This window comes from Myotis yumanensis, unplaced genomic scaffold (genome assembly GCF_028538775.1).
Source record: "Myotis yumanensis isolate MYYU_CA2020_CCGP unplaced genomic scaffold, mMyoYum1.0.hap1 SCAF_14, whole genome shotgun sequence".
NCBI lineage: Eukaryota > Metazoa > Chordata > Mammalia > Chiroptera > Vespertilionidae > Myotis > Myotis yumanensis.
The window spans coordinates 34,377,935-34,404,173 of NW_027223765.1; the positions used below are offsets into that span (position 1 = coordinate 34,377,935).

The window sequence follows — 26,239 nt, forward strand, 5'->3', positions numbered from 1 at the left end:
TTGAATCCTTCAAGGACAAAAAATGACACCTATTCAAATATAAAAATAGTATAGCCATTTACTTATTTAACCCAGAAAAAAAAACTAAAATATGTTTCTCCTCATTCACTCTTGCATCTCATTGTAATTCATTTTACAAACAAACTTCTATTTGTAACAAAGGACAAATTAATTTATATATTTTACTTTTTATACACTCTATTGCATCAGAAAAATCCTAAAAGTCTGATACTTGTAATTTATTATAATCACATCTCAGTCATTAAGTTGGCACTGAAATTAAAAACACATACACTAAAATACCAAATGCAATAAACTCCATTTAAATTCATTTTTAGCACATTTTGTTACGCTACAGTTACCGCCCCCTGGCGGTGGTATAGTGGAATGACATTGAATTGAAAGGGGACATAACTTTTTTCCCATTACAGTTTACATTCAATATGATTGTATTAGTTTCAGGTGTACAGCATATTGGTTAGACAATCATATGCTTTACAAAATGTTTCCCCTCATATATTCCAGTACCCAGCTGGCACCATAGTTATTACAGTATTACTGACTCTATTTCCTATGCTGTACATTACATCCCCATTACTATCTTGTAACTATCAATCTGTACTTCTCAATCCCTTCACCTTTTTCACCCAGTCCCCCATTGCCCCTCCCCTCTGGCAGCCCTCAGTCTGTTCTCTGTATCTAGGAGTCAGTTTCTGTTTTGTTTATTAATTTATATTGTTCTTTAGATTCCACATATAAATGCAATCATATGTTATTTGTCTTTTTTAATATTTTTATTTTTATTGATTTCAGAGAGGAAGGGAGAAAGAGAGAAACATCAATGATAAGAGAGATCATTGATCGGCTGCCTCCTGCACGCCCTCTACTGGGGATTAAGCCTGCAACCCAGGTACATGCCCTTGACTGGAATCAAACCCAGACCCTTCAGTCCTCAGGCTGACGCTCTATCCACTGAGCCAAACCAGCTAGGGCTGTTATTTGTCTTTATCTGACTGATTTCACTTAGCATAATACCCTCTAGGTCCATCCATGCTGTTGCAAATGGTAAAATCCCATTCTTTTTTATAGCTGAGTAATATTCCATTGTATGTACCACAGCCTTTTCATCCACTCATCTATTGATGGGCACTTGAGTTGCTTCTATATATTGGCTATCTCTCTCTCCCTCTCCCTTCCTCTCTGAAATCAATAGTATATATATAAATAATATATAAATAATATATAAATAATCAACAATAGATATATAATAATAAAATGCTTAAGACATATCTGACCTTTTACATAAGAGACCTTTTAGTAAATATTAATTTTTCTTCCCTTCTGTATTAGTTTCCTAAGACTGCCATAACAAATTACCACAATGTAGTGGCTTAAAACTTGTAAATTTTATTCTCTCACAGTTTGGGAGACTAGAAGTCTGAAATCAAGGTGTTGGTAGGGCTATGTTCCCTCAAACGCAGTAGTGGACCATAGTTCCTTGCTTCTTCCAGCTTCCAGTGGCTATCAGCAATCCTTGCTGTTCCTAGCTTTAGCTACACAGCAAGCATGTCAAACTCGCGGCCCTTGGGCCACATGTGGCCCACAACAAATATTTTTGTGGCCCAGCCAATATAATGGTATGTAAAAAGCGTTTTAATAAAAATTTCATAACTTAATTTTTACAATATCCTGTTATACATAATTATTAATAACGAACTACAATGTTCGATAATGACTGATTACTATAATCATGTTGCATTCATTTCCCTTACACACCTTACACGCAGGCGCACCATTTCTCTCCACTCATACTAGCAGTGAATATTTCAGCAGCTGATTGCCACGTCATTTGTCTTGTACTGACTTGTTTGGTGTGCACAACAGGAAATATTTCGCTTTTGGAGAACAAGAAAAATAGATTTGCGTTACGCTTATTAATTTGTGCAGTTATTCAGTGTCTGTTAAGTTAATGTTCAAGAAAAAATATTAATTTCTATTAAAATGTTCTATTATTTTATGTTAACAATTACTCATTTATTTCAGCCCTTTGTATTCAGCATGTCTCTATCGAAATAAACCTACATTCCTATGAAAATTGAAGCTTTTGTTTTTTTGCAGCCCACACAAACTTAAACATTGTTTATTTGGCCCGTGTTAGCCTTTGAGTTTGACATTCTTGCTACACAGCTCCCATTTCTGCCTCCATCTTCTCATAGCTTTGTCCTCTGTTTATCTATGTCCTTTCTTCTTCTCATAAGGGCACTAGTCACTGGATTTAGAGTCCACCCTAAATATGGGATGACTTCACTCCAAGATCCTTAACTAATTATATCTACAAAGACCCTATTTCCAAAAAAAAAAGGTCACATTCTGAGTGCTAGGTGGACATGAATTTGGAGGGGACCACTATTCAACCCACTACACCTTCAAATGCACTTGAGTCTGAAACACTCGCATCTTTTTTTTTTTTAATATATTTTATTGATTTTTTACAGAGAGGAAGGGAGAGGGATAGAGAGTTAGAAACATCCATGAGAGAGAAACATCGACCAGCTGCCTCCTGCACATCTCCCACTGGGGATGTGCCCGCAACCCAGGTACATGCCCTTGACCGGAATCGAACCTGGGACCCTTGAGTCCGCAGGCTGACGCTCTATCCACTGAGCCAAACCGGTTTCGGCAACATTCACATCTTTTATAACTGTCTAGTTCATAGGGAAACATTGCCTTTTCATTGCACTCCCAGAATATTTCCATGGTATTAAATAACAATATCGAAAATTCCCTTAAGCAAAATTGGGATTTTAAGAAAACCTGAGGCAAGTTGGCATTTCCAACATACCCAAAAACTTGGGCACCAGTTCTGACTCTACCAGTGAGCAACTGTGAGACTTTGGGTAAATTATATCAGCTCTTTAAGGTTCCATTTCTTCATCTTTCAATGGGAATATCACAAAATTGGGGGAAGAATTAAATAAGATAATAAATGTGAAAGTATTTTGTGAACTCTAAAATAAAATACAAATGCTAGGTATTATTTACAAAACTTCCAATAATTAATTATTTAACAAAATGTACTGATATATTCCAGGTGCCCTCTTAAATACCTTGGGGAGATAAGAGGAACAAAATATGGTCTATAACTTCAAAGGGCTCACAGTCCAACACTAATATACAAATAAAGATTATAAAACAATTTACCACTAAATTATATGGAAATTACTATGTATATTTGAAAGAACAGAGAAGTCAGTGATCAATGCTAGTTTAAAGGAGGAAGAAATTGAGCTAAGTCTTATAAGACAGGTAGGTTTTAGCTAGGGAAGACAGGAATGAATGCTGGGGAGGAAGATAAAACATTAAGGCCAGATATAACAAATTTCAAAGCTAGACAGTACACCTAGACTTGATGCAGAGCATCAGCTACTGGAGGTACATGAATGGAGATTGCCATGATGAAAGCAGGGTTTTAGAGGAAAAAATCCTGGCAGCATTTGCAATCTAAATTGGCAGAAGAGAGACTAAAGGCAAGGACACACCAACTAAAAGCCTGTGGCCCTAATCCAGAACGTGTTCTTCTTCTCTGGTTGCTAAAATCGTGACTGGCAGCAAGATCTATAATTTCTGGGAAACCATTTACTTTTTTTTTTCTTTTTTTAACATATTTTTTATTAATTACAGAGAGGAAGGGAAAGAGAGAGAGAGAGAAACATCAATGCATGCCGCCACTGGGAATCGAGCCCACAACCCAGGCATGTGCTCTGACCAGGAATCAAACTGTAACCTTGTGGTTCATAGGTCGATGCTCAACCACTGAGCCACACCAGCCAAGCAGCACTTAATTCGTAGGCAATATTCTGAGTCTTTTCCAGGGTTTTTTCCTGTGTTAACCTCACTAAACCAATCGCTGGACTGTATAGGAGCTTCTATTTCACATTTCTCATAATCTCAGGGCAGAAAAATAGTATAGAGGACACACAGGCAATCGAATCCAATGTAAAATCCTCAACATGGGTTGGTGGAGTCATCCACTGAAGTCACTTCTGCTTAAACACTTCAGCCTAAGAAATGCAAATTTAATCAAAGCTACTGTCCCTGGAAACAATCGAAGTCAAATACATCAGCTCTTTGAAGAACACTTGGTTGGCCGGAGTCCTGGGAAGCTCTTCATATGGGAAAGTTAGAATTTGCTATTGCTAGAGTCGAAGAAAGAATAACATGATCCTGCAACTTTTGACAGAGATTTATGTCATACCCAGTAGTGTCTGGCTACAGGGAGGCAGATCTGAGTCAGTCTGTCAGGCAATGAAATCCTCACTCCATCTGCTCTGAGGGAGTTGTCTGCCAAGTTTGATGCCTGGACACATGAGCTTCCCCTCCCACACCCACCACTTTCTCCTCTGAGAAGTAGAAACAAAATCTGTTTCTAAGCTTCATCTTTTTTCCTCTTCCCAAAACCCATCTCTAAGAAACTACCTGTCAATTATAGGTCATAGAACAGAATAGAGAAGCACATATTCCCTCTAATAACTCCAAACGAGCAAGATGACTATAATACAACATACATTAAGCAAAGACTGCCTGGCTTTTCCATTGTTATCACATTAGTTCTTTGCTGGGACTTGATTCCCTTTCTTTATTCCTACATCTTTCTTTTATTTCCTCCTTTTTTGAATGAAATATTGAATATATTAAAAATGTAATATATACAGAGGTTATAAAGTTTCATGATAAAAAGAACATTCATGAAACCAAGATGGCGGCATAGATAAACACCGGAAATTGCTGCCTCGCACAACCACTTCAAAAATACAACTAAAAGACAAAACGGACATCATCCAGAACCACAGGAAGGCTGGCTGAGTAGAAATTCTACAACTACAAGGAAAGAGAAAAGCACACTGAGACTCAGAGGTGGTGCGGAAGTAGAGTGCAGAGGTACGGAGGTGCACGTGGAAAGGGCTGGCAACTGAGGACGCGGCGCACGTGGAGAGGGCTGGCAGCTGAGGATGCAGCGCACGTGGAGAGAGCTGGAAACTGAGGACATGGTTGTCTTTTTCAATCGGGAAGGAGTCTCAAGCTCCCAACTGCTCTGAACTCCTGTTCCAGGTGAGTCTCTGGGGACCCAGATTCATACGGGGAGAAAATGGACTGTGTGGCATCGGGCAGAACTCGAGGGCGGCTTTCTCTCAGAGGTGCTTGCAGCGATTACCGGGACACTGAGCTGCAGGGCCTCTTAGGGTAGGACTGGGGAGCAGCCATAGCTGCTTGCTCCACCCTGTTGATCCCTTAAGACCCCGCCCCACCCAAGCTGTGCACAGAGGCTTTTGCATATGAAAGGCCTGGCCCTTTGCAACTTGAAAATTACCTAACAAACTGCAGCTGAATCAGAGAGACTCAGAACTTCCAAAAGAGGGTCCAAGGTCCCACAGCAGCTTGCATTGCTTCACAGCTGGGCCTCATGTGGGCACCTCCAAACCCCAAACAAAGAAGAGGAATCTCTCCATAGCTCCTGCTGGGTAGCCTCAGACAGAGGCTAAATTAGCACCTCCTTAGAGATCCAAGAGCCAGTGTATCCAGTGGTCAGAGTGGGACCATCCAAATTACAACTCCTCAGATCCATAAGGGACACACTCAGGGGGCAGACTCAGTGAGCACCAAAGCCCCACTGAAGTAAGTCTTGCCCCAGAAGGGTGTCTCCAGCTCAAAAGTTCTCCCACTGCAGACACAGCTGATTCTCACAGCCAATTGGCCTGGAGGTCAATTCCTCCCAGTGATACCCACAACAATCAAGGCTTAACTACAACAAGACTGTGCACACAGCCCACAAGGGTGTGCACCAAGAGTGTCCACCTCAGGTAATTGGGGAGGCTGAGCCACTGGGCCCTATAGGACACCTAGCACACAAAACCACTCTATCAACACAGGGAAGCATAAAAAATGCGGAGACAAAGAAACAGGTCACAAATGACAGAAATGAAGGAAAGCAAACTACTGGATATAGAGTTCAAAACCACACTTTTAAGGTTTTTCAAGAATTTTCTAGAAACCACCAATAAATTTAGTGAGACCCTCAAGAAATCTAGTGAGACCACTGATAAATTTAGTGAGACCCTCAAGAAATTTAGTGAGAACCTCGAGGTTATGAAAAAGGACCAACTAGAAATTAAGCATGCATTGACTGAAATAAAGGATATTATGCAGAGTTCCAACAGCAGACTAGAAGATCGCAAGAATCAAGTCAAAGATTTGAAATACAAAGAAGCAAAAATCACCCAACCAGAAAAACAAAAAAGAAAAAAGAATAAAAAAATATGAAGATAGTGTAAGGAGCCTCTGGGACAACTTCAAGCGTACCAACATCCGAATTATGGGGGTGCCAGAAGAAGAGAGAGAGCAAGATATTGAAAACCTATTTGAAGAAATAATGACAGAAAACTTCCCCTACCTGGTGAAAGAAATAGACTTACAAGTCCAGGAAGCGCAGAGAACCCCAAACAAAAGGAATCCAAAGAGGACCACACCAAGACACATCATAATTAAAATGCCAAGAGCAAAAGACAAAGAGAGAGCCCTAACCGGTTTGGCTCAGTGGGTAGAGTGTCAGCCTGTGGACTCAAGGGTCCCAAGTTCGATTCCGGTCAAGGGTATGTACCTTGGTTGTGGGCACATCCCCAGTAGGGAGTGTGCAAGAGCCAACTGATTGATGTTTCTCTCTCATTGATGTTTCTAACTCTCTATCCCTCTCCCTTCCTCTCTGTAAAAAATCAATAAAATATATTTTTAAAAAAAAAAGACAAAGAGAGAATCTTAAAAGCAGCAAGAGAAAAAAAGTCAGTTACCTACAAGGGAATACCCATACAACTGTCAGCTGATTTCTCAACAGAAACTATGCAGGCCAGAAGGGAGTGGCAAGAAATATTCAAAGTGATGAATAGCAAGAACCTACAACCTAGATTACTTTACCCAGCAAAGCTATCATTCAGAATTGAAGGTCAGATAAAGAGCTTCACAGATATGAAAAAGCTAAAGGAGTTCATCACCACCAAACCAGTATTATATGAAATGCTGAAAAGTATCCTTTAAGAAGAGGAAGAAGAAGAAAAAGGTAAAGATACAAATTATGAACAAATACACATCTATCAACAAGTGAATCTAAAAATCAAGTGAATAAATAATCTGATGAACAGAATAAACCGGTGAATATAATAGAATCAAGTGCATAGAAAGGGAGTGGACTGACTATTTTCGGGGGGGGAAGGGGTGTGGGGGGGGTGTGGGAAGAGACTGGACAAAAATTGTACACCTATGGATGAGAACAGTGGGTGGCGGGGGTAAGGGCAGAGGGTGGGGTGGGGACCGGGTGGAGGGGAGCTATGGGGGGAAAAAAGAGGAACAACTGTAATAATCTGAACAATAAAGATTTAATTTTTTAAAAAAAGAACATTCATGTACCTATCACTCACTTTATGAAATAGAACTTACATTGATAAGAATTTACCATTAAAACTATACCCTCCTGCCTCACCTTGGCTTCCATCAGAAGTAGCCATGTACCACAAAATGTCAATAATGGAATGCATCTACAACAATGATCCTAAAAGATTATAATAGAGCTGATAAATGCCTATCACCTAGTAGCTGTCACAACATCATAGTGCAATGCATTACTCACATGTTTATGATGATGCTGGAATAAACAAACCTACTTCACAGCCAGTGGTATAAAAGTATAGCACCTACAATTATGTACAGTCTATAGTTCTTGATAATGATAATAAACGACTATGGTACTGGTTTGTGTATTCACTATACTTTTTATCGTTACTTTAGAGTATACTCTGTACTCTTTCTACTTATAAAAAAAAGGTTTGCTGTAAAAAAAAGTATGCCGTGTTATGCCCCAGCAGCCTCACACATCTCGTGTTTACCATTCCTCTTAATTGCATCATTTTCTCTTTTGCTTCATTTAATTTCATGTTGTTTGGTACAGTAACATGCTATACCATATATCATGTATACCTGTGTATATATATTTGAATTTCTGTCCCATAATTCTTTATACTGAAGGCGCCAAGAGATCGATGCCAGGCGGCGGCAGCAAGTGCAAGCAGTGGCTCTGGCTCCGGCTGCAGGTGCAAGAGGTGGCTGCTGGCCCCGATTGCCCCCCAAAAGCAGGGGGAGAGGGAGAAGCCCTGAGGGGTGATCGGGGCCAGTGCCGGGCGCAGGCAGCGGGTGCGAGTGCTGGGTGGGACTGTGGCGCACGGGAGCAAAGAATTTTCAGTAACCACCAGAGGCTTGCACTGATGACAGCGATCAACCAGCACCCTGCCTTGGTCTGGCACCCCCGCTCACCTGCTCCACCATACCACCACAGCCGACGCCCACCATGTTCTGCCCTATGCCACCTGCTGCTGACGCCTACCATGTTCTGCGAGCACCCCCTGGTGGTCAGTGCACATCATAGCAACCAGTTGTTCGGTTGTTCCGCTGTTCGGTCTATTTGCATATTAGCCTTTTATTATATAGGATGGCATTTATTATGCTACAAATTCTTTATAACTGACTTAGTCATTTGCCATTTTGCAGCTTATGTCCTGAGATGTAAACATCCTGTGGAGAAAAATGACTTTAGATTATGAACTCTATTCAAATAATGGCTTAAAATGGGGTCCTATTCTGGACAAAGGAACTAAGAATGCAAATATCAGAATTGTCCTGAGGTAAAAAGTGTAATTTGGCTTACAAGAGATATAGTATATTAATTAAATCTTTTATCATTATTTCTTATTTCTTAGACCAGAATCATTTCTGGCTTTTTCAAAGCAAAATATTAATCAATGAGTACTACAATTTTCTGCATTTTTCTCATTTTAGCGTTTGAGATACTGGTAATTATCAGACATAATGCCCTTTTAAAGTCTAATTTTATTAAAAAAAATTATCTTATTACCTTGACTATGTAGAATACCACCTAATGGATATAACAATTTTTGTACTTACGAACACGGCCATTTACTTAGAGATTACTTGTTGAGTAGAGTAACGCTATGATTTTAAAGCTTGCAGTAGCCGAAACCGGTTTGGCTCAGTGGATAGAGCGTCGGCCTGCGGACTGAAAGGTCCCAGGTTCGATTCCGGTCAAGGGCATGTACCTGGGTTGCGGGCACATCCCCAGTAGGAGATGTGCAGGAGGCAGCTGGTCGATGTTTCTCTCTCATCGATGTTTCTAACTCTCTATCTCTCTCCCTTCCTCTCTGTAAAAAATCAATAAAATATATTAAAAAAAAAAAAAGAAAAAGCTTGCAGTAAAAATGCCAAACTGGTACTTTGGAACCAGTTTATTCTTATCTGTGCTAAGTAGAAATGTGAAGGGGTTAAAATGTCTTATGTGATAATTTGCTGATTATACAGATACCATTTTTTATTCCATTCTTTGTTTTAACTCATGTCCTATACTTTTTGATCAAACAAGTTTGTGGTGAAAATTAAAATTTCAAATTTCTTTTAAGGAACTCTTAAGAGTAAATAATATTTCATAAGTGGAAAAGAAAGGCTTAACATTTGGGAAAACTTTGTGCAACACAGTAGTAATTGGGTGAAAAAGATAAATTATGTCAAAATGAGAATGTGTTATAATTAGAAATAAAAAGCTAAAGGATATTTCTTTTAGTTAAGTAATATAACTGGAACTCTTTACTATGAAACATGGCTTTTATAAATGCATGGTCTGATCATTTTACTTGCAGTCAGTATTTAATAGCTTAACATTTTCCTCATTTCTAATAATGAATTTTAAATTACAGAAATTGTCCAACAGCTTTAATTTAAAAGTGAAAGCAGATATTGAAATAAATTTGAAATTTTAAAAGGAATAAAAGTAAAAAACATTTCACTGAAAAGAAAATATTTGCAACTCAACAACAAAAAGACCCAATTTAACCAACCCAATTCAGAAATGGGAAAGGGTTTAAATACACATTTCTATAAAAAAGATATACAAATAGTCAATAAGTACATGAAAATATGCTCAGCATCATTAATCAGAAGGCATATGCAAATCAAAACTATAATGAGATACCACTTCACACATACTATGATGGCTATACTTTTTTTTAAAAGGACAATAACAAGTGTTGCCAAGGATATGAATAAAGTAGAATTATCTTTCCTTCCTGCTGGGAATTTAAAATGGTGCAGTCATATTGGAAAATAATTTGGCAGTTCCTTAAAAAGTTAAACACAGAATTACTATAGAACCCAGCAATTCCACCAGATATATACCTAAGAGAACTGAAAACATATGTTCACATAACTACTTGTACACAAATGTTCATAGCAGCATTATGCATAATAGCACAGAAGTGGAAACAACCCACATGTCCATCAACTGATGAATGGATAAATAAAAGGTGGTTCATCCATACACTAGAATATTATATAAAAAGGAATAAAGGGCCCCGGCCAGTTTGCTCAGTGGTTGGAGTGTCGGCCTGTGGACCGAAGGTTCGTGGGTTGGATTTCTGGTCAAGGGCACTTATCTCAGTTGCAGGGTCCTCAATCCTGGTAGGGGCACATGCGGGAGGCAGCCAGCTGATATGTCTCTCTCATGTTGATGTTTCTCTCCCCCACTCCCTTCCTTGTCTCTCTAGAAATCAATGGGAAAAATATCCTCGGGTGAAGATTAAAAATCAAAAGGAATAAAGGCATAAAATTTCAAAGAAAGGAACTAAGTATTAATATATTCTACAATGTGGATAAACCTTGAAAACATTATGCTAAGTGAAAGAAGCCAGACATAGGAAAAAAGGTCATAAGTTGTATAATTTCATTTACATGAAATGTCTATAATAGGCAAATCCATAAACAAAAAGTAAATAACTGGTTGCCTAGGACTGGAGAAAGGAGACATAGAGAATGACTGCTAACGGGTATGGAGTTTCTTTATGGAGTGATGTAGATGTTCTGTAATTAGATAGCTAGTGGTGATGGTTATACAACCTTGTGAATATACTAGCACCAATGAATTGTACACTTTAAAAAGGTGATTTTTATGGTATGCAAATTATATATCCTTTAAAAAAAAAAAAAAAGCCCAACCTACATTTCATATCAATCTCACACCTGGAAACTATCTAAACTCACCATTGCCCACAGCATAATGTTTCCATTTCCAAAGTGAGGTAAGTACTAAAATTACTTATAACTCTTTATTCTGCATACTTTATGAAGGTTATTCTTCTGATCAAGCGTTGATTCTCTAAAACCTCTTTTCTGACCTTACCGCCTAAAGTCCTCTCCCTAACCTTTTTTCCCTTGAACTACAAAGTTGCTATGACTCAAATAGCACAACTACTCTGTCAGAATCATGAAGGGGGAAAAACATGGATTTTGAATTCAGACAGAAAAATTCAAATCCTCATTTTGACTTTTTAGCTGTATGTAACTTTGGGGAAGTTACTTAACCATCTGCTCATATGTAATATGGCAATAATATCTCTTTGGAAGTGTAAGAATTCAATGAGATAATGGTCAAAGTAACTTTTCTATTAATGCCAGTTCACTCCTTCTCCCTGTTTTGTAAAATAGATGAAGTTGATATTATCCCCAACTGGGCAGGTATTATGCCCCAACCTGAAACCTGTCCTCAACCAGGAGAGGATTCATGACATCTAGGGACATCTCAAGGGCACAAATGATAAAAAGGGTGCAAATGGGCATTTTAATTGGGAACCTGACTCCCAACCTATTGCGATTCACAGGGTCATTATGTTAGTCTCTGAGGATCTCTAGGCAGGGAGACGGGCATATGACAAAAGAATGAAAAGGCACACTGTTCCAATGACCACAAATGGAATTCATTACAAATAAACATATGTTTCTGGGAAAGAATGCGGAGATCTGTCATGGAGACGAGCTGGGAAGCCTGAGCCACAAAGCTGACTCTAATTTTTTACACAGGAGGTAAAATTACAATCTCACCACTTCCACCACTGATAATGAGTTTAAATGGTAAGGACATAACTGAGTCTATTACAGGGTGGAAACTTGCTGCCTATCATCAGAGCCTCCCCCCTGCCCCTGTCCCTGCTCTTTTGTTTTACACTGGCATTTACACATATACCCAAAACTGAGCCAATTAAGAAGAAATTAATGTAGACTACAGGTAACCAAGGCTCTCCCTAATCAAAAATAGTTCTGAGTGTGTGAGCACCACAATTGCCATTGCTAGCATCTAAATATTTCTGTGTGTGATATATATACCTTATGTACACCAACTGAGAGTTAATGGTTATATTTGGAGAGATTTAAAGCACACATGGCAACATGTTAATTTCTGTTAGACCTGTGTGTTAGTATACAAGTATTTTTATATTATTTTTGGTATAGTTCTAAGTGTTTGAAATAGTTCATAATAATAAAGAACTCTGTAGATTAGAATTAAAAGGAAAATTAATTAATTAATTAATATTGCTGTTTGGATCAGGGGTCCTGAGTCTAAAGGAACACAAAATTTATTAAGCAGTACTAATTCAAATGGTATTTCCAATTCTTCATTAGTCCTGATCACTGTAGCATTCAAATCCCTTTACAAAGTAGTCCAGTGACCCTCCCAACCTCATCTCCTAGCATGCTTCATTCTCCTTTCATAATACAAAATATCTGCACAATGAATACAGTATTTCCAAAATAGCAATGTCTTTTATGTCTTTTTGCTTCATTCCTCTACCTGAAATGCCTTATTCCCCCTAATCTCCTAATTCACCTAGTGAACTTCTATCCTTCAAGTCCAGCTCAGATGTCTCCTCTTTGTTTAACCCTTTCCAACTCCCTATCCTAGGGGTAAAATTATACCCCTTCTCTTGCCTCATGGTGGTCAAAGGATAGTGACACTTTCAATTAGTAGAGACTGTCTACTCTAGTGGATTTCAAGTTTATATTTGTCATATAATCCTTTGCTTTAACTAAAATCTCAGAAAGAAGCTCAATAGGTATACAAGAAATAAAATCAGAGTTGCTCTGGTGGTCATAATATATAGAGAGGATCCAAAGTTATCTCTGACTTGGATCTTCCCACAGTTGGCCCTGAGGATGGCCCATGGCACAAGTCCCAATCCAACCCCCCCTCCCCTTTTTATAAATTAGAAAACCTCAGTCAAGAGAAGATACATGTGGTTTTCAAGAGCATACAACAATTTAGTATTAGGGCTAGGATCTAGGTCTTCTGCCTTCCTACTCTTGGGGGTGGGGAAGTGGGGGAGCTATAAGAAAACTGATGAGAGAGAATTAGAGGCTTGGCTAGCCTTAAAAATTCTATGGGAGCTTCTTCCGTCAGCCTGCCAGCTGGAGCAGAGGATGTGTCAGTATAATATCTACCTTGAGACAGTCTTAATGACCAGCTGCTAAGAGATTCAATGGGGAGACAGGGAGGGAACAGGGTAGGGGGAGATGCCGGATTAAGAGGGGGAAGGGGAAGAGAGAAGGGAAAGGGGAAAAGAAAAGGAAGAAGAGGTAATGGAGAGGGGGAGAGGGAGAAGGAAGAGGGGAGAAGGGAGAGGGGAGAGGGGAGAGGGGAGAGGGAAAGGAAGACAAATAGGAAGGAAGACAGATGGAAGGAAGGAAGGAAGGAAGGAAGGAAGGAAGGAAGGAAGGAAGGAAGGAAGGAAGAGAGGGAAGGAGGGAGGGAGGGAGGGAGGGAGGGAGGGAGGGAGGGAGGGAGGGAGGGAAACACCTCATTGACAAACTGTAGTTTCCATGTAAGCAAATCAGCAAGTAAATTGCCAAAAGACAAGGCAATTTTTTCACATAACATATTTATAAACAAACGTTAGGGAAAACATTCAGCCTTACCTGAACTAATAGAAATATATATTAAAATAATTAAATACAGCTTTTATATCTATATATTAACACTTAAAAAGATACTAATACTGTGTGCTGGAAAGTGAGGTGAAAATGGTTGATAAACTTCAAATTGGAAATCCCTTTTATAGAAAGCAGTATACCAGTAGCAATATCTATCAAAAGCTACCTAACATCATGATCTTTGATCAAGTAGTTCCTTTCCTGAAAATTGAGAATGCCTATGGTTTTACTATGTTAATAATGGTAAAAATTGGAAGTCAACATAAGTTCTCTAATAGAAATATAATTGAATAAATCATGGTACAACAGCTATGAAAAATATAATTATTAGACTATGTAACAATATGTAAAAATTATTTAAAAGTGGAAAAACAACATGAAATTATAGCTAGACAACAATCACAATTATGTAAAAATATGTTTGCATATGGACAAATATTGGAAGAAAATATAGAAAAATGTGAAAGCAGTTGCTTTATTGCTATGGTAAAATTATGAGAGAAACATGCTCTATTTAAAACTTCCTTTAATCATGTTACTATAACAATAAATCACACTTTATTACATTGCTTGTTTAATTACCTACCTTTCCAACTAAACTATATACTTTGTTAAGACAGAGCAAAGTCCCCTGTTCTGAAGGTTATAGCACCAGTTCCTATTGAATAATTCATGAAAGAACAAATGAAATATGTGGGAAACCTCAAAATAAATGAATAACCCCTAAGAAAAGGAGGGGATGTGAACCATTAAAAACAAAATGTTGACCTCTAGGTGCCAGTTTCTAAGCTTTAACTGTGGGGGGGAAAACAAATCAACCCATTAAAATGTTTCTGGGAAGTCTTTCTTCCCAGAAGGCCACTGCCCAGATCTTAGCTCCTAAACCAGCGGTTCTCAACCTGTGAGTCGCAACCCCTTTGGGGGTCGAACGACCCTTTCACAGGGATCGCCTAAGACCATCGAAAAACACATATTGAATACATAATTACATATTGTTTTTGTGATTAATCACTATGCTTTAATTATGTTCAATTTGTAACAATGAAAAAATACATCCTGCATATCAGATATTTACATTACGATTCATAACAGTAGCAAAATTACAGTTATGAAGTAGCAACGAAAATAATTTTATGGTTGGGGGTCACCACAACATGAGGAACTGTATTAAAGGGTCGCGGCATTAGGAAGGTTGAGAACCACTGTCCTAAACAATCTGAAGAAATAGCACAGGGTCCTGGGAACTAGGCATAGCAGCAGGGCACTCCCAGGATTTTCAGGAACACATGGAGTTAGAAAGGACAAGAGCTTCGCATCCTTTTCCAACCCCAAACTCATTACCTTTTGACTTTCAGAACCTTCCATATAACTACAGCTGGAAGTAAAGGAAATGTAGGGTGTAGGGAGAGAGGCTGGCTATATGGAGAGAGAGAGAGAGAGAGAGAGAGAGAGAGAGAGAGAGAGAGAGAGAAAGAAAGAGAGAGAGAGAGAGAAAGAGAGAGAGAGAGAGAAAGTAGGTCAGCAGGAAACATCTCTTAGTAGGAACTTAAGTCTGAAACTACCCTGAGCTCTGGCTAAGAAATAAATTTCCAGGTGCGAGGGAAAATAAGGAGCTTTAAAGGAATTGAGCTCTAGAGTGAAAATCTCCTTTCTTGACAACTTCAATTCAGTCTGAAATATACCAGAGGCACCAGAAGGACTCTAAGTCATGAAAGTATTATAAGCATTAACAAAAACACATAGGAAAAAGAGACAACCTTGAAGTTATTTTTCAACCAACCTACGCAGCACCTGTCACAGGCCATACAGGCTCTTTTCAGCTTAAGCAATTTTTTAGCCATCTTTGGTGCTTTTAAGTAAAAGTATCATAATTGACTAATGTAAGCTTTGAAAGACATTTAGCTGCATGAAGAAAAGGGACACTGAGTAAGGATAAAAGTGTAGAGAGAGAAGAATCTAGATTTTACATGCAGCTCTACCTATTTTATGTTATAACTTTAAGCAAATCACAGTCTCACTGTGCCTTGGTTTTCTTGGTTTCCTGTTTCCTAATCAAAACAGAAAATTATACCAACTTAACTGACAAGGTTAAGGTAATAATTAAATAAAAAGATACATGCAAGTCAAAGTATATAACAAATTATTAAGTTTTACTTAAATATATGGCCTTATTACAGAATCACAAATGCTACAATTTCATTCAAGGGTCATGCATTTTCATCTGGAGACTAAAGGAAAATCGGTCTCATCCCACTTTGCTTAATCAACTAATTTATTCATTCAAAGTGCAGACTTTTGCCCTAGCCAGTTTGGCTCAGTGATTAGAACATCGGCCAGCAAACCAGAGTCCCAGGTTCGATTTCAGTCAAGGGCATGTACCTTGGTTGGGTTTCAGGCTCCTCCCCAGCCAGGGGCCTGGTCAGAGAGTGTGCAGGAGGCAACTAATCGAAGTGTTTCTCTCACATTGATATCTCTCTCTGTCTTTTCCTCTCTCTACTACTCTCTCGAAAAAAAAAAAACAATGTAAAAATATCCTCGGGTGAGGATTAAAAAACACACACACACACATACACACAAAAAAAACAGAATACACTTTTCATATAGGCAGGTGGTAAAAAAGAATGATTCTCCTTTTTCCCCAATCTTAGTGCTGAAATTTCACTATTCATTACTTAGGGTTAGAGAAGTTTTTCTATTTTCCACCTCCTATGAAAACATAAAAACCTGAAAAGGGATTACCAATAACCATTAATAACTCATAGTTGAGCTAAAATTAACTTAGATTGCTAAAAACTAAATTCTAAGAAATAGGGATGCCATCTACAATTTGGCCTACAACTCTCAAGAACCTCCTGATTCCAAGTTTTCAGTCTTATTGTCTCCAACTACCAAAATTTCCCAGAAATACCCATGTTTCAGTATGTAAAAATCTCCCAGACTATTTCTTGCACTGAAAAATAAGACTGTGTGTCTCAATTTTGTTTCAGAAAATATGTCCACCTCTGAAATGAGTCCTAGGATATAGGACATATGTCCATAGAACAGAATGAGAGGTATCAGTCATGAAAGAAGGCACAGAAAAGTAAAAACACTCAACTTCACCACATCCACAGTTCTGACTAAAATTAGCAGCCCTGTTACTAGGGAAAAACTATCTTCTCTCCTAAATTCTAGAAAAACTAGAAAAATTGCCTATATCAATACTTAAAAAGAAATTAAGTAGGGAATTCTCCCTCATATCTATATATATTTAGTCCATATATATTTAAATCTTGTGTGTTATGGTTTGCAATCTGACCTCACAACAATCCTATGAAGAAAGTTGGGCAGGTATTATTTCTCCAATTTTAAGGATGAGGAAATCAAGATTAAGAGAAAAATAGCAACTAGCTATGGACTGAATTAAATCCAGATCATCTGACTCTAAATCTCCTATGCTTTCCAGAGCATCATGATGCTTCTTGAGGCCTTTTAGCTCCATTCTCTCCAGATAAGATAAATTCCAGTACCAACCAACCTTCTTGTCACCACCTTTCATGGCACTGTTCCCTGACTTTTTGTGTCATCAGTTCCTGATACAAAGTAGCACTAAAAGGAACTCATTAAGCCAAATACCTTTGGAAAACAAAGAAGTTTGATACATGCCTGGAAGAACTGATATTCTTGCCCACTTAATACAAGTTTCCAACTAGATTAGCTAATCACCTAGTTCTATGGCACTTGCAACTATATCTAGGAAGCCCACAGAAAAATACACAAGCTCCCAAGTCAAAGACCTAACTAAGTTCTAATCCTGACTCTTACCACTCCCTGGCTTTGTGAGCTTGGGTAACCATCACACCCTCCCTGGATCTTAATTCCTTCATATGTAAAATGAGAATAACATTAATTACTGCTCCACAAATACTACTGTGTGGAGGATTAAATAAAACAATGGATGTGATAGTGCTCAAAGTATCAAGTTTCTACAAATAAGCCACTGCAAAACATCTTCCTCAGAGACGGTTTCAAAACACTAGTTATCAGTGTTTCCTAAACTATGTGCAACAAACTACCCCATCCAAAATTAAGGAATATTCATCTAGGTTTGTGCTATTTTTAGTGTCATGGAAACCTGTCTACTATTTTACTTGAAGTTCCTATAAATATTCTTATGGTAAACTTGTCTTACAGCTGCTATGAAAATCTGCTTGTCATAATGGAACACTTATTGTACATTTCTCATGTGCCAGTCACCAGGTTAGACATTTATTTCAATTGATTCTCATAAGAACCCTTTGAGATATTTTATCTCCTTTTTATAAAGAAACTGCAATTAAGAGAAAACAAGAAATTGCCCAAGATCAAACAAGTGTCTGTGTCATTAAAGAAAGGAATGGTGGTTAAGACACAGAGTTGGGGCTGAACTACCTGGGTTCAAAAACTGAGTCCAGTGAGAAAGAAACCTACTGAACTGAAAAAGGCCCCTAATGGACTCAAAGATCCCAGTAGACAAGGTCTATGCCCAACTTATCCTTGTATCTAACATAAGCACCTGGCTTATGTTAGATGATCAATTGCACTGAATCATATTCCAGTTAAATTGTTTTGTAAATTTGAGGGGAAGGTATGCAATTCTGGAAAACTTCCTATTTAGGCCTCCATTACATATTGCTCAGCAAAATACTGACAAGCCTATTCACAAAGATATGCACCCCATCCTAGCTGGTTTGGCTCAGTGGCTAGAGTGTTGGCCCTCAGACCAAAGGGTCCCAGGTTCGATTCCAGCCAAGGGCACATACCTCGGATGCAGGCTCAATCCCTGTGCGGAAGGCAACCAATCGATGCATCTCTCTCACATCGATGTTTCTCTCTCTGTATCTCTTCCCCTCCCTTCCACTCTGTCTAAAAATCAATGGGCAAAATATTAACCAAAAAATAAAAGATACATGCACCCCTATGTTCATTGCAGCATTATTCACGGTGGCCAAGACATGGAAACAACCAAAGTGTCCTGCAATAGAAGACTGCATAAAGAAGATGTGGTACATAAACACAATGGAGTACTACTCAGCCATAAGAAAGGATGAAATAGTGCTATTTCCAACGACATGGATGGACCTTGAAAACATTATGCTAAGTGAAATAAGTCAGTCAGAAAAAGCTAAGAATTATATGATTTCACTCATATATAGAATATAAAACTGAAGAACTCATGAACACAAACAGCAGTGTGGTGGTTGCCAAAGGGAAGGGGGTGGGGGAAGAAGGGGATCCTAATATATGGTGACAGGAGAAGATTTGACTTTGGGTGGTGGGCACACAGTATGCAGATCTTGTAATATAGAAACCCACACCTGAAACCTATATGTTCATGTTGGCCAATGTCACCTCAGTCAGTTTAATAAATAAATAAAAAATTTAAAAAGATATTGACAAGCCTAATGTTACTGCAAATCTGAACGTGGATACAAAAAGACAATAAGCAATCTTAGGTAGACGGGGATACTAAGATAAAAATGGGCCCCTGAAACGAAGGTCATCATTGTAGCACAATCCCATTAACTTAAGAATATTGTTGGATTTTGATGACTAGCTCTCTGAGAGTCTCCTTCAACCATTTTATAATGACCTTTGCTGAAATATCAATAACACAAATAAAACAGTGAAATTGCTGGTATAGATACAGTGTGATATGCTCATGTGGTTCTTTTTAAGCATTTACCAGCAATTCCACAACAAGTCTTTAAAAGAAACAGACACAAACAGATTTTTAAGGGGAAAAAAAGTATTAAATTTGAGGGATCTACTCAGAGTGACTTAAAAGTAGAAAGAAACTTGAGTTGGAGTCGCAAGATGTGAGTTCTAGTCTCCATTCTCTCACTAACTTCTTATTTGACTTTGGGCAAATCATCCCATTTCTCTGGGCTAGATGATGGTTCAGATTCCTTTGAATTCAAATGCTATAATAAGATCAAAAGTCCCTATCGGTCCTTCAGAGAATCAGAAAGAGAGAAAGAAAAAGGTTAGGAAGGTATAAAGATGGTAAAATAGAGGGGTACTATAACATGGTAAAGAAGGAAAAAAGGCTTAGTATAGAAATTGAAGTTCTAGATTCTAGTTCTGTCATCAACTAGTTGAGTAATCTTTGAACAAGTCGCTTTCCTTCTTTAGATCAAGATTTCCCCCCATTTATAAAGTAATCCAGATGATCTTCCAGCTCTAATAATGCTGCTATGAACAATGAAATTCTATGGAATTACTATGTTTGTATTAATCAGAAACAGAACACATAAATAAAATATTTAGCAGAGAGAAGCCTCAAACTTCACTTGAGCTTTCCCCCAGCCTTCAATTCAAATATTTGTCTAGAGCCACTCACAAGCACTGGTCCAGACCCAGACCCCTGCACTTCAAATTCCCCTATTCTTTTTTTCCCCCTTTTTGTGTTAATCCTCACCTGAGGATATTTTTTTTCCACTGGTTTTTAGAAAGAGTGGAAGGGAGGGAGGGACAGAGAGAGAGAAACATCAATTGGTTGCCTCCAGCACGGGCCCTCAACTGGGGCCAAGGATTGAACCTGCAATCCAGATATGTGCCCTTGACGGGGAATTGAACTTTCAACTCTTTGATCTGCGGGCCGACACTCTAATCACTGAACAAAACTGGACAGAATATTAATGTCCCCTATTCTTAATGAAATGCCAAGTCTGAATAGAAACAGCTGCTGCTCTGCCTGCATGGCTCAGTGGTTGAGCGTCGACCTATGAATCAGGAGGTCACAGTTCAATTCCAGGGCATGTGCCCTGGTTACGGGCTCAATCCCCAATATGGGAGGCAGGAGGCAGCCAATCAATGATTCTCTCTCATCATTGATGTTTGTATCTCTCCCTTTCCCTTCCTCTCTGAAATAAAAAACGGTTTTAAAAAAATAATAGCTGCTGCCTAGCTAATCCATCAATCCAGTTCCTTTGTTGTTTCCCTTCTTTCTTGCCACTGTACTTTCCTTTTACTACCCACTGTTTGGACTGAGCCACACCTATCTCTTTTGATTCAAATTCTTCAAGGCTCCATTCAAAGCACACTGCTTTCATTAAGCATTCCCTTCCCACTCTAGACCATATCCATTTCTCACTCTTTTAAATTTCCATAGTACTACATTGCTGTGATATAGATTAAATGATATTTGTAATATCTGGGATATGGTAAAACATCTGGAATATAGTAGTTGTTCCTGGTTGCTGCCAATGCAGTTGATCCAAGGACCATACTATGAATTATGGATACAAGGGATAGTTTTGTGTGTGTGTGTGTGTGTGTGTGTGTGTGTTTATTATTGGTTTCAGAGAGGAAGGAAGAGGTAGAGAGAGATAGAAACATCAATGAAGAGAGAGAATCATTAATCAGCTGCCTCCTGCATGCCCCACACGGGGGATCAAGCCCACAACCTGGGTATGTGCCCTTGACTGGAATCAAACCAGGACCCTTCAGTCCACAGGCCGACACTCTATCCACTGAGCCAAACCAGCTAGGGCACAAGGGGTAGTTTTTAGCAAGTTTTTAAAACATATATTCATTTTATCTACACAAATGGACAGAAAGATCTTAGTAAACAGATACAATGCCTCTCTCATTTTTCTTAGCATATATACCCTTTACAGAGAAGGTGCTCAACAAACATCTGTGGATTTGTCTATCTGCAGTCTCTAGGTAATCTAGGTAAGTTTTAGGATGCCTGTGTTGTACTGATTTTCAAAGCAAACACTGAGACATGCCAGGAGGAAAGAATTCACATGATTACTGGGATTGGAATCACTAGAAGATGGGGCAGGAGAGAATCTGAGGGAAAACTTACCTCTTCACCAGTGAAAGTGTAAAACACAGGAAGAAAAACAACCACCAACATATACAAATGGATACCTGTTCCTTGTTTAAGCACAAGATCATTTATTAAAATGCAGTCTTAACTGTACTTCAAATTTATGTGTGAGCCTTAAAAGAAGATACATATTCAGGATATATATAGACATAACACACATATATATATAATCCTGATATAGTATACACACACACATATCCTGAAAAAATACACAGACATTCACACATGCACATATACAATTAGTGGTTTACATATATATCAACCACTAATAATAACCACTATTGTCCTGTGAGCATGGCTCAGTGGTTGAGCTTCAACCTATGAATGAGGAGGTCACGGTGGATTCCTGGTCAGGGCACAGGCCAGGTTTCAGGCTCAATCTCCAGCATGGGGCATAGAGGAGGCAGCCGATCAATGATTCTCTCTCACCATTGTTTCTATCTCTCTCTTCCTCTTCCTTCCTCTCTGAAATCAATAAAAATATATTAAAATATAATAATAATTACTAGTAAGGTACATAACGAGTTTTATTTCATTTTTTAGTGAAACAGATACATTTTGCAATAATCCTTTAGTGCGCAATTAATCTAAGATCTTACGCAACCAATAAAAACATAGTTCAAGCAAAAGAGGGAGAAAAAGAGAAACACCTCCAATTTCCCCATCAACTTGGTCGGTGGTAAGGTCTCTAAATTCCACTGCCCACAATTACACTGACAGAAATTCAAAGGAATCTGCTGTGCATTAAGGCTGTTCTGAGAGACTGCCTATTTTAACCTCTTCTTTTAAATCTCCAATTATTCAAATGCTTGTTAAAAACCCTCTTTGTTTTAGCATTCTATATTCAGATGGGACCAATATGCTTAAATTCTACTGAGAGCTACACTCTGACTTCCTATTCAAGCACCAGGAAAATAATATTGGGCATATAATGACACCTGCTCATTGCATAATATCTAGGAGTTTAAACTATGAGACTAGTTTACTAAAACCAGCCTTTACAGAAAAAAGCACCTTTAAGTCACTGTGCTTGTCATAAGCAGGCACCTGCTCCTTAAGTCAAAGACCTTTCAATAAAACCATTCATCAGTATTTAACCAAGACGTTTGTGTGGTTTTTAATTTAGACATGTTAGAAGACAAACAGCAATTCTGAGGATTGCTATGAAGCACAGAAACACAAGCAGAAAACTGCTGTCAAGCACCAGACTTAAACTGGGTTTATGAGTTTTAATAAATCAATGTTATTACTTCAGAGAAAATCAGTAAACAGTTGGGAGTCAGCCCATAGGAAAGTGGCTTCCATTATTTCCCTCAGAAGTCCGGTCTGCAGGGCAAGGCAAATTCTCTGGTTCATGCCAGGCAATCTTTCTAAAGAATAATCATAGCCAAGCAAAGTTTCCAATTTCAAGCCCCTTGACACTATTAGAGCTAAACGCAAAGCCACAGCAGCCTCATCATACCCGTACAAATGAGTACCTTTCTACCTGCGGGTACCTAACTGGTACATCAAATCCCAAACAAACGCCTTCAACTGGGTAAGGTGCAGGAGGATCAGATTCTTGCATAGAAAAATGAAGCACCAATGTCATTCCCATTTCTCCCCTCCTTTACCTGGCCTTTCTTCAAAACTCCTCTTTTGTGACACTTTCTCCAATAACTCCATTCACTGAATGTCTTAATAATTCTAGATTCCTTTTTGTTAACTGCTTCATGCTTCCGTTGTGTCTCCTAAAGAGTTCTCGGGGAGGCCCCTACACTGCCTGGCCCCTAGAGGGAGCCTATTATTAATATTGCTAATAACATAATAACAATGAAGCAACAGTGAAGCAGTGCAGTGGCAACAGTGGAGTCAAATGGGCCTAAATTCAAATCCTGATTCTATCATTCGCTGGCTATATGACTGCAAACACATTGCTTGGTTTTGCTAAGCCTCAGCTGGTGGTGAGAATTCAATGCGATGTGTATTAGAGCACCTAGCACAGGGTTTGGCATATAACGGATGCTCAGTGAAGCTTATTACCTTCCCTCCCCACTAATAACCACTTGTTGATTTAAACTGAGTTAGAGTAATCCTCCTAGGCGGCTGTCAGTGGCACCATCATTTATACTCTTGCGGTCCCTTCAGATTTTTCTACTCCCCTGTCTTGAGAAAAGGCCAAGGACACAAGTGACCTAAATGACTATTCAGAATGATCATATGAGGGGCCAGCAGGAGGGCACCTCCACATCTGCATCTCCCTCCCACACCCACCCTCCCTCCCTCCCTCCGGGTCACCCAGTGAGAAAGCGATAGAGAAATAAACGCAGTGGAGCAGCCAAAAGAGAAGATGGAGATAAACAGCGCTGCAGTCCCTCTGTGCCTGCCTCTGGGGAGGAAACACTCAGGTCCAGTCTCCAACCTCAACTCCTGTGAGAAAGAAAAACAAACACACACACACACACACACACACACACACACCTTTCCACATTCCAGAAAAAAAGCAACCCAGATTTCTGGCTTCTTCACTTCTTCAAGCCTTTCCCCAGGCAATTCCACCATCACCTCCCACCCCAACCATTATCCCCTGGGTCAACTTCCTGCCACAGAAAATAGAACCGCTTTTCATTGATTGGTCTTAACTGGATCTCATTCCTGCTTTTATCAACTAGAGGTAACATTTCCCCCACCCCCAGCCCCAGCCTTCCCATTCTAAGTTGGAATATCCCTTAATAATAATAATGATGATAATGATAATGATAATAATTCTTGAAGTCCCTTGTCTGCTGCATTAAAGCAGATCTCTTGATTTGCAGCCCTTTAATGATCCAGAATATTTTGCCACGGTCACCATCTTTCTAGCAGGAAAACAAAAACAAAAACAAACAAATAAACAAAAAAACAACACACCATCACTTCCATTCCCCACACACATACCAAAACCAAAAAAAAAAAATCCACAAATCCCCTTCCTGCTGCGCAAAATACAAACATGACACGGTTCCTGAGCGGCCTGCAGCTGCGCTGCCGGGAGCCAGCCCGCTACACCTGGGCTCCCGCGTCTGTGATTGGCTCCATCGCGATGTCAATATTGACACCAGCCCCCCACGGGCCAGGTGAAAACCAGCCTCTCCTCCTCCCCGAAAAATTCCCAGTTCCTTCCCCAAGTCACTCGTGCCTCATAAAGTACAACCTTTTATTTCTTTTCTTTTCTTTTTTTTTTTTTTTTTTTTTTTTGGTTGAAGCATCCCTTCGCGATGTGGAACCATGTCCTCCAGTCCGCGCCTGGGCTGAAACGCCCGTCCCCGCCACCCGCCCCGCAAACACAAACTCTGTTTCTCAGACTCCCCCCTGTTGCACGCAGCAGCCCCTCCGGTGTGTGCGGGAGGACCCGAGGCCACCGGGGAAACCTTTCACCTCCGGGCGGACCCTTCCAGGCGACCCGGGCCGCCGCCCACCCCGCCGACCCCCGCCCCCCGCCCCCCGCCCTCCGCCCCTCGCCCGACTCCGGGGCCCCTCCGCCCTCCTGTGCATGGGTCTGCACCGTCTCCCCGAGGCCATCGCCCTGGCGGCCCCGGGAGCTCCCCGACACCTACCAGTCGGTGTGCGGCTCGTCGACGACCAGCAGCACCTTGGCTTTCCGGGCGGCGGCGGGCGCGGGCGCGGGCGCGTCCACCAGGCCGGCCGAGGCGGCCGTCTGCTTCACGGCTTGGGACAGCGAGCTGAAGAAGCTGCTGCCCATCGACGGCGCCGAGGCCGCGGGAGGCGCGGGCTGCGGCGCCGGGGCGGGGGCCGGCGGCCTCCGCTCCGGGCCCGGAGAGGCGGCCGCGGGCGCCGACGAGGCCGAGGCCGCGCCCGGGCCGGGGGGCGGCGGAGGTGGCTGCTGGGGCTCGGGCCGCTGCAGGTCGGTCATGTAGCCATTGGGCAGGTTGGCGACGAAGCTGCTGTCCGACAGCCGGCGCCGCAGGAAGTTCATCATCTGGCTGAAGGGACGGGGAGCGCGCGGGTCGGCTGCACCGAGCGGCGCGGAGGACGAGCCTGAGGCGGCGGCGGCGGCGGCGGCGGCGGCGGCGGCGGCGGGGCTGAGGCGCCCGAGGGGCTGAGGCGGCCGAGGGTGCAGACGCGCGGTGCGCGGCGCGCGAGCCCAGCAGACAGACTGGGCCGGGCGGTCCCCGCGGCGCGAAGCTTAGCGCAGGGAGGGGCGGGGCCACGAGTCGCCCCGCCCCGCGCCGCAGAGCCGGCCCCGCCCCCGACTCGCCGCCTCCGCACCCGCACCCGCACCTTGCGGCGGGCCTCCCGGGTCTGCGGACTGGGAGGCTGGGGCGAGCCAGGCCTCCTGCCCCCTGATCGTGGTGGCTCTGTGGGGAGGATGTGGGAGCCAGTTCTGCTCCCCAATAACAGGAAAAAGGGAGCCCAGAGCCCCTACCGCCTTCTGGTCGGGGAGAAGAGAGCCGGGTCCCACTAGAGATGGAAGCGAAGGAAACTACCCCCACTCTCTTCGGAGGGCAGAGAGATGTTAAAGGTGAGAAAGGAGCC

The 26,239-nt window shown here is 40.7% G+C and overlaps 1 protein-coding gene across 2 annotated transcripts in view; it reads right to left on the reverse strand.

Annotated features, from left to right (window-relative positions):
• SYN2 (synapsin II) overlaps positions 1–25,835 on the reverse strand; it is a 153,095-nt gene extending 127,260 nt beyond the window's left edge. The window contains exon 1 of one of the 2 annotated variants that reach the window (XM_070433616.1): positions 25,300–25,835. In XM_070433616.1, the coding sequence (XP_070289717.1) occupies positions 25,300–25,682 (383 nt within the window). In that variant the 5' untranslated portion in view covers positions 25,683–25,835. The remainder of the gene's footprint in view (positions 1–25,299) is intronic. The other variant, XM_070433617.1, reaches the window with a different exon arrangement.
• Positions 25,836–26,239: the final 404 nt, after the last annotated feature.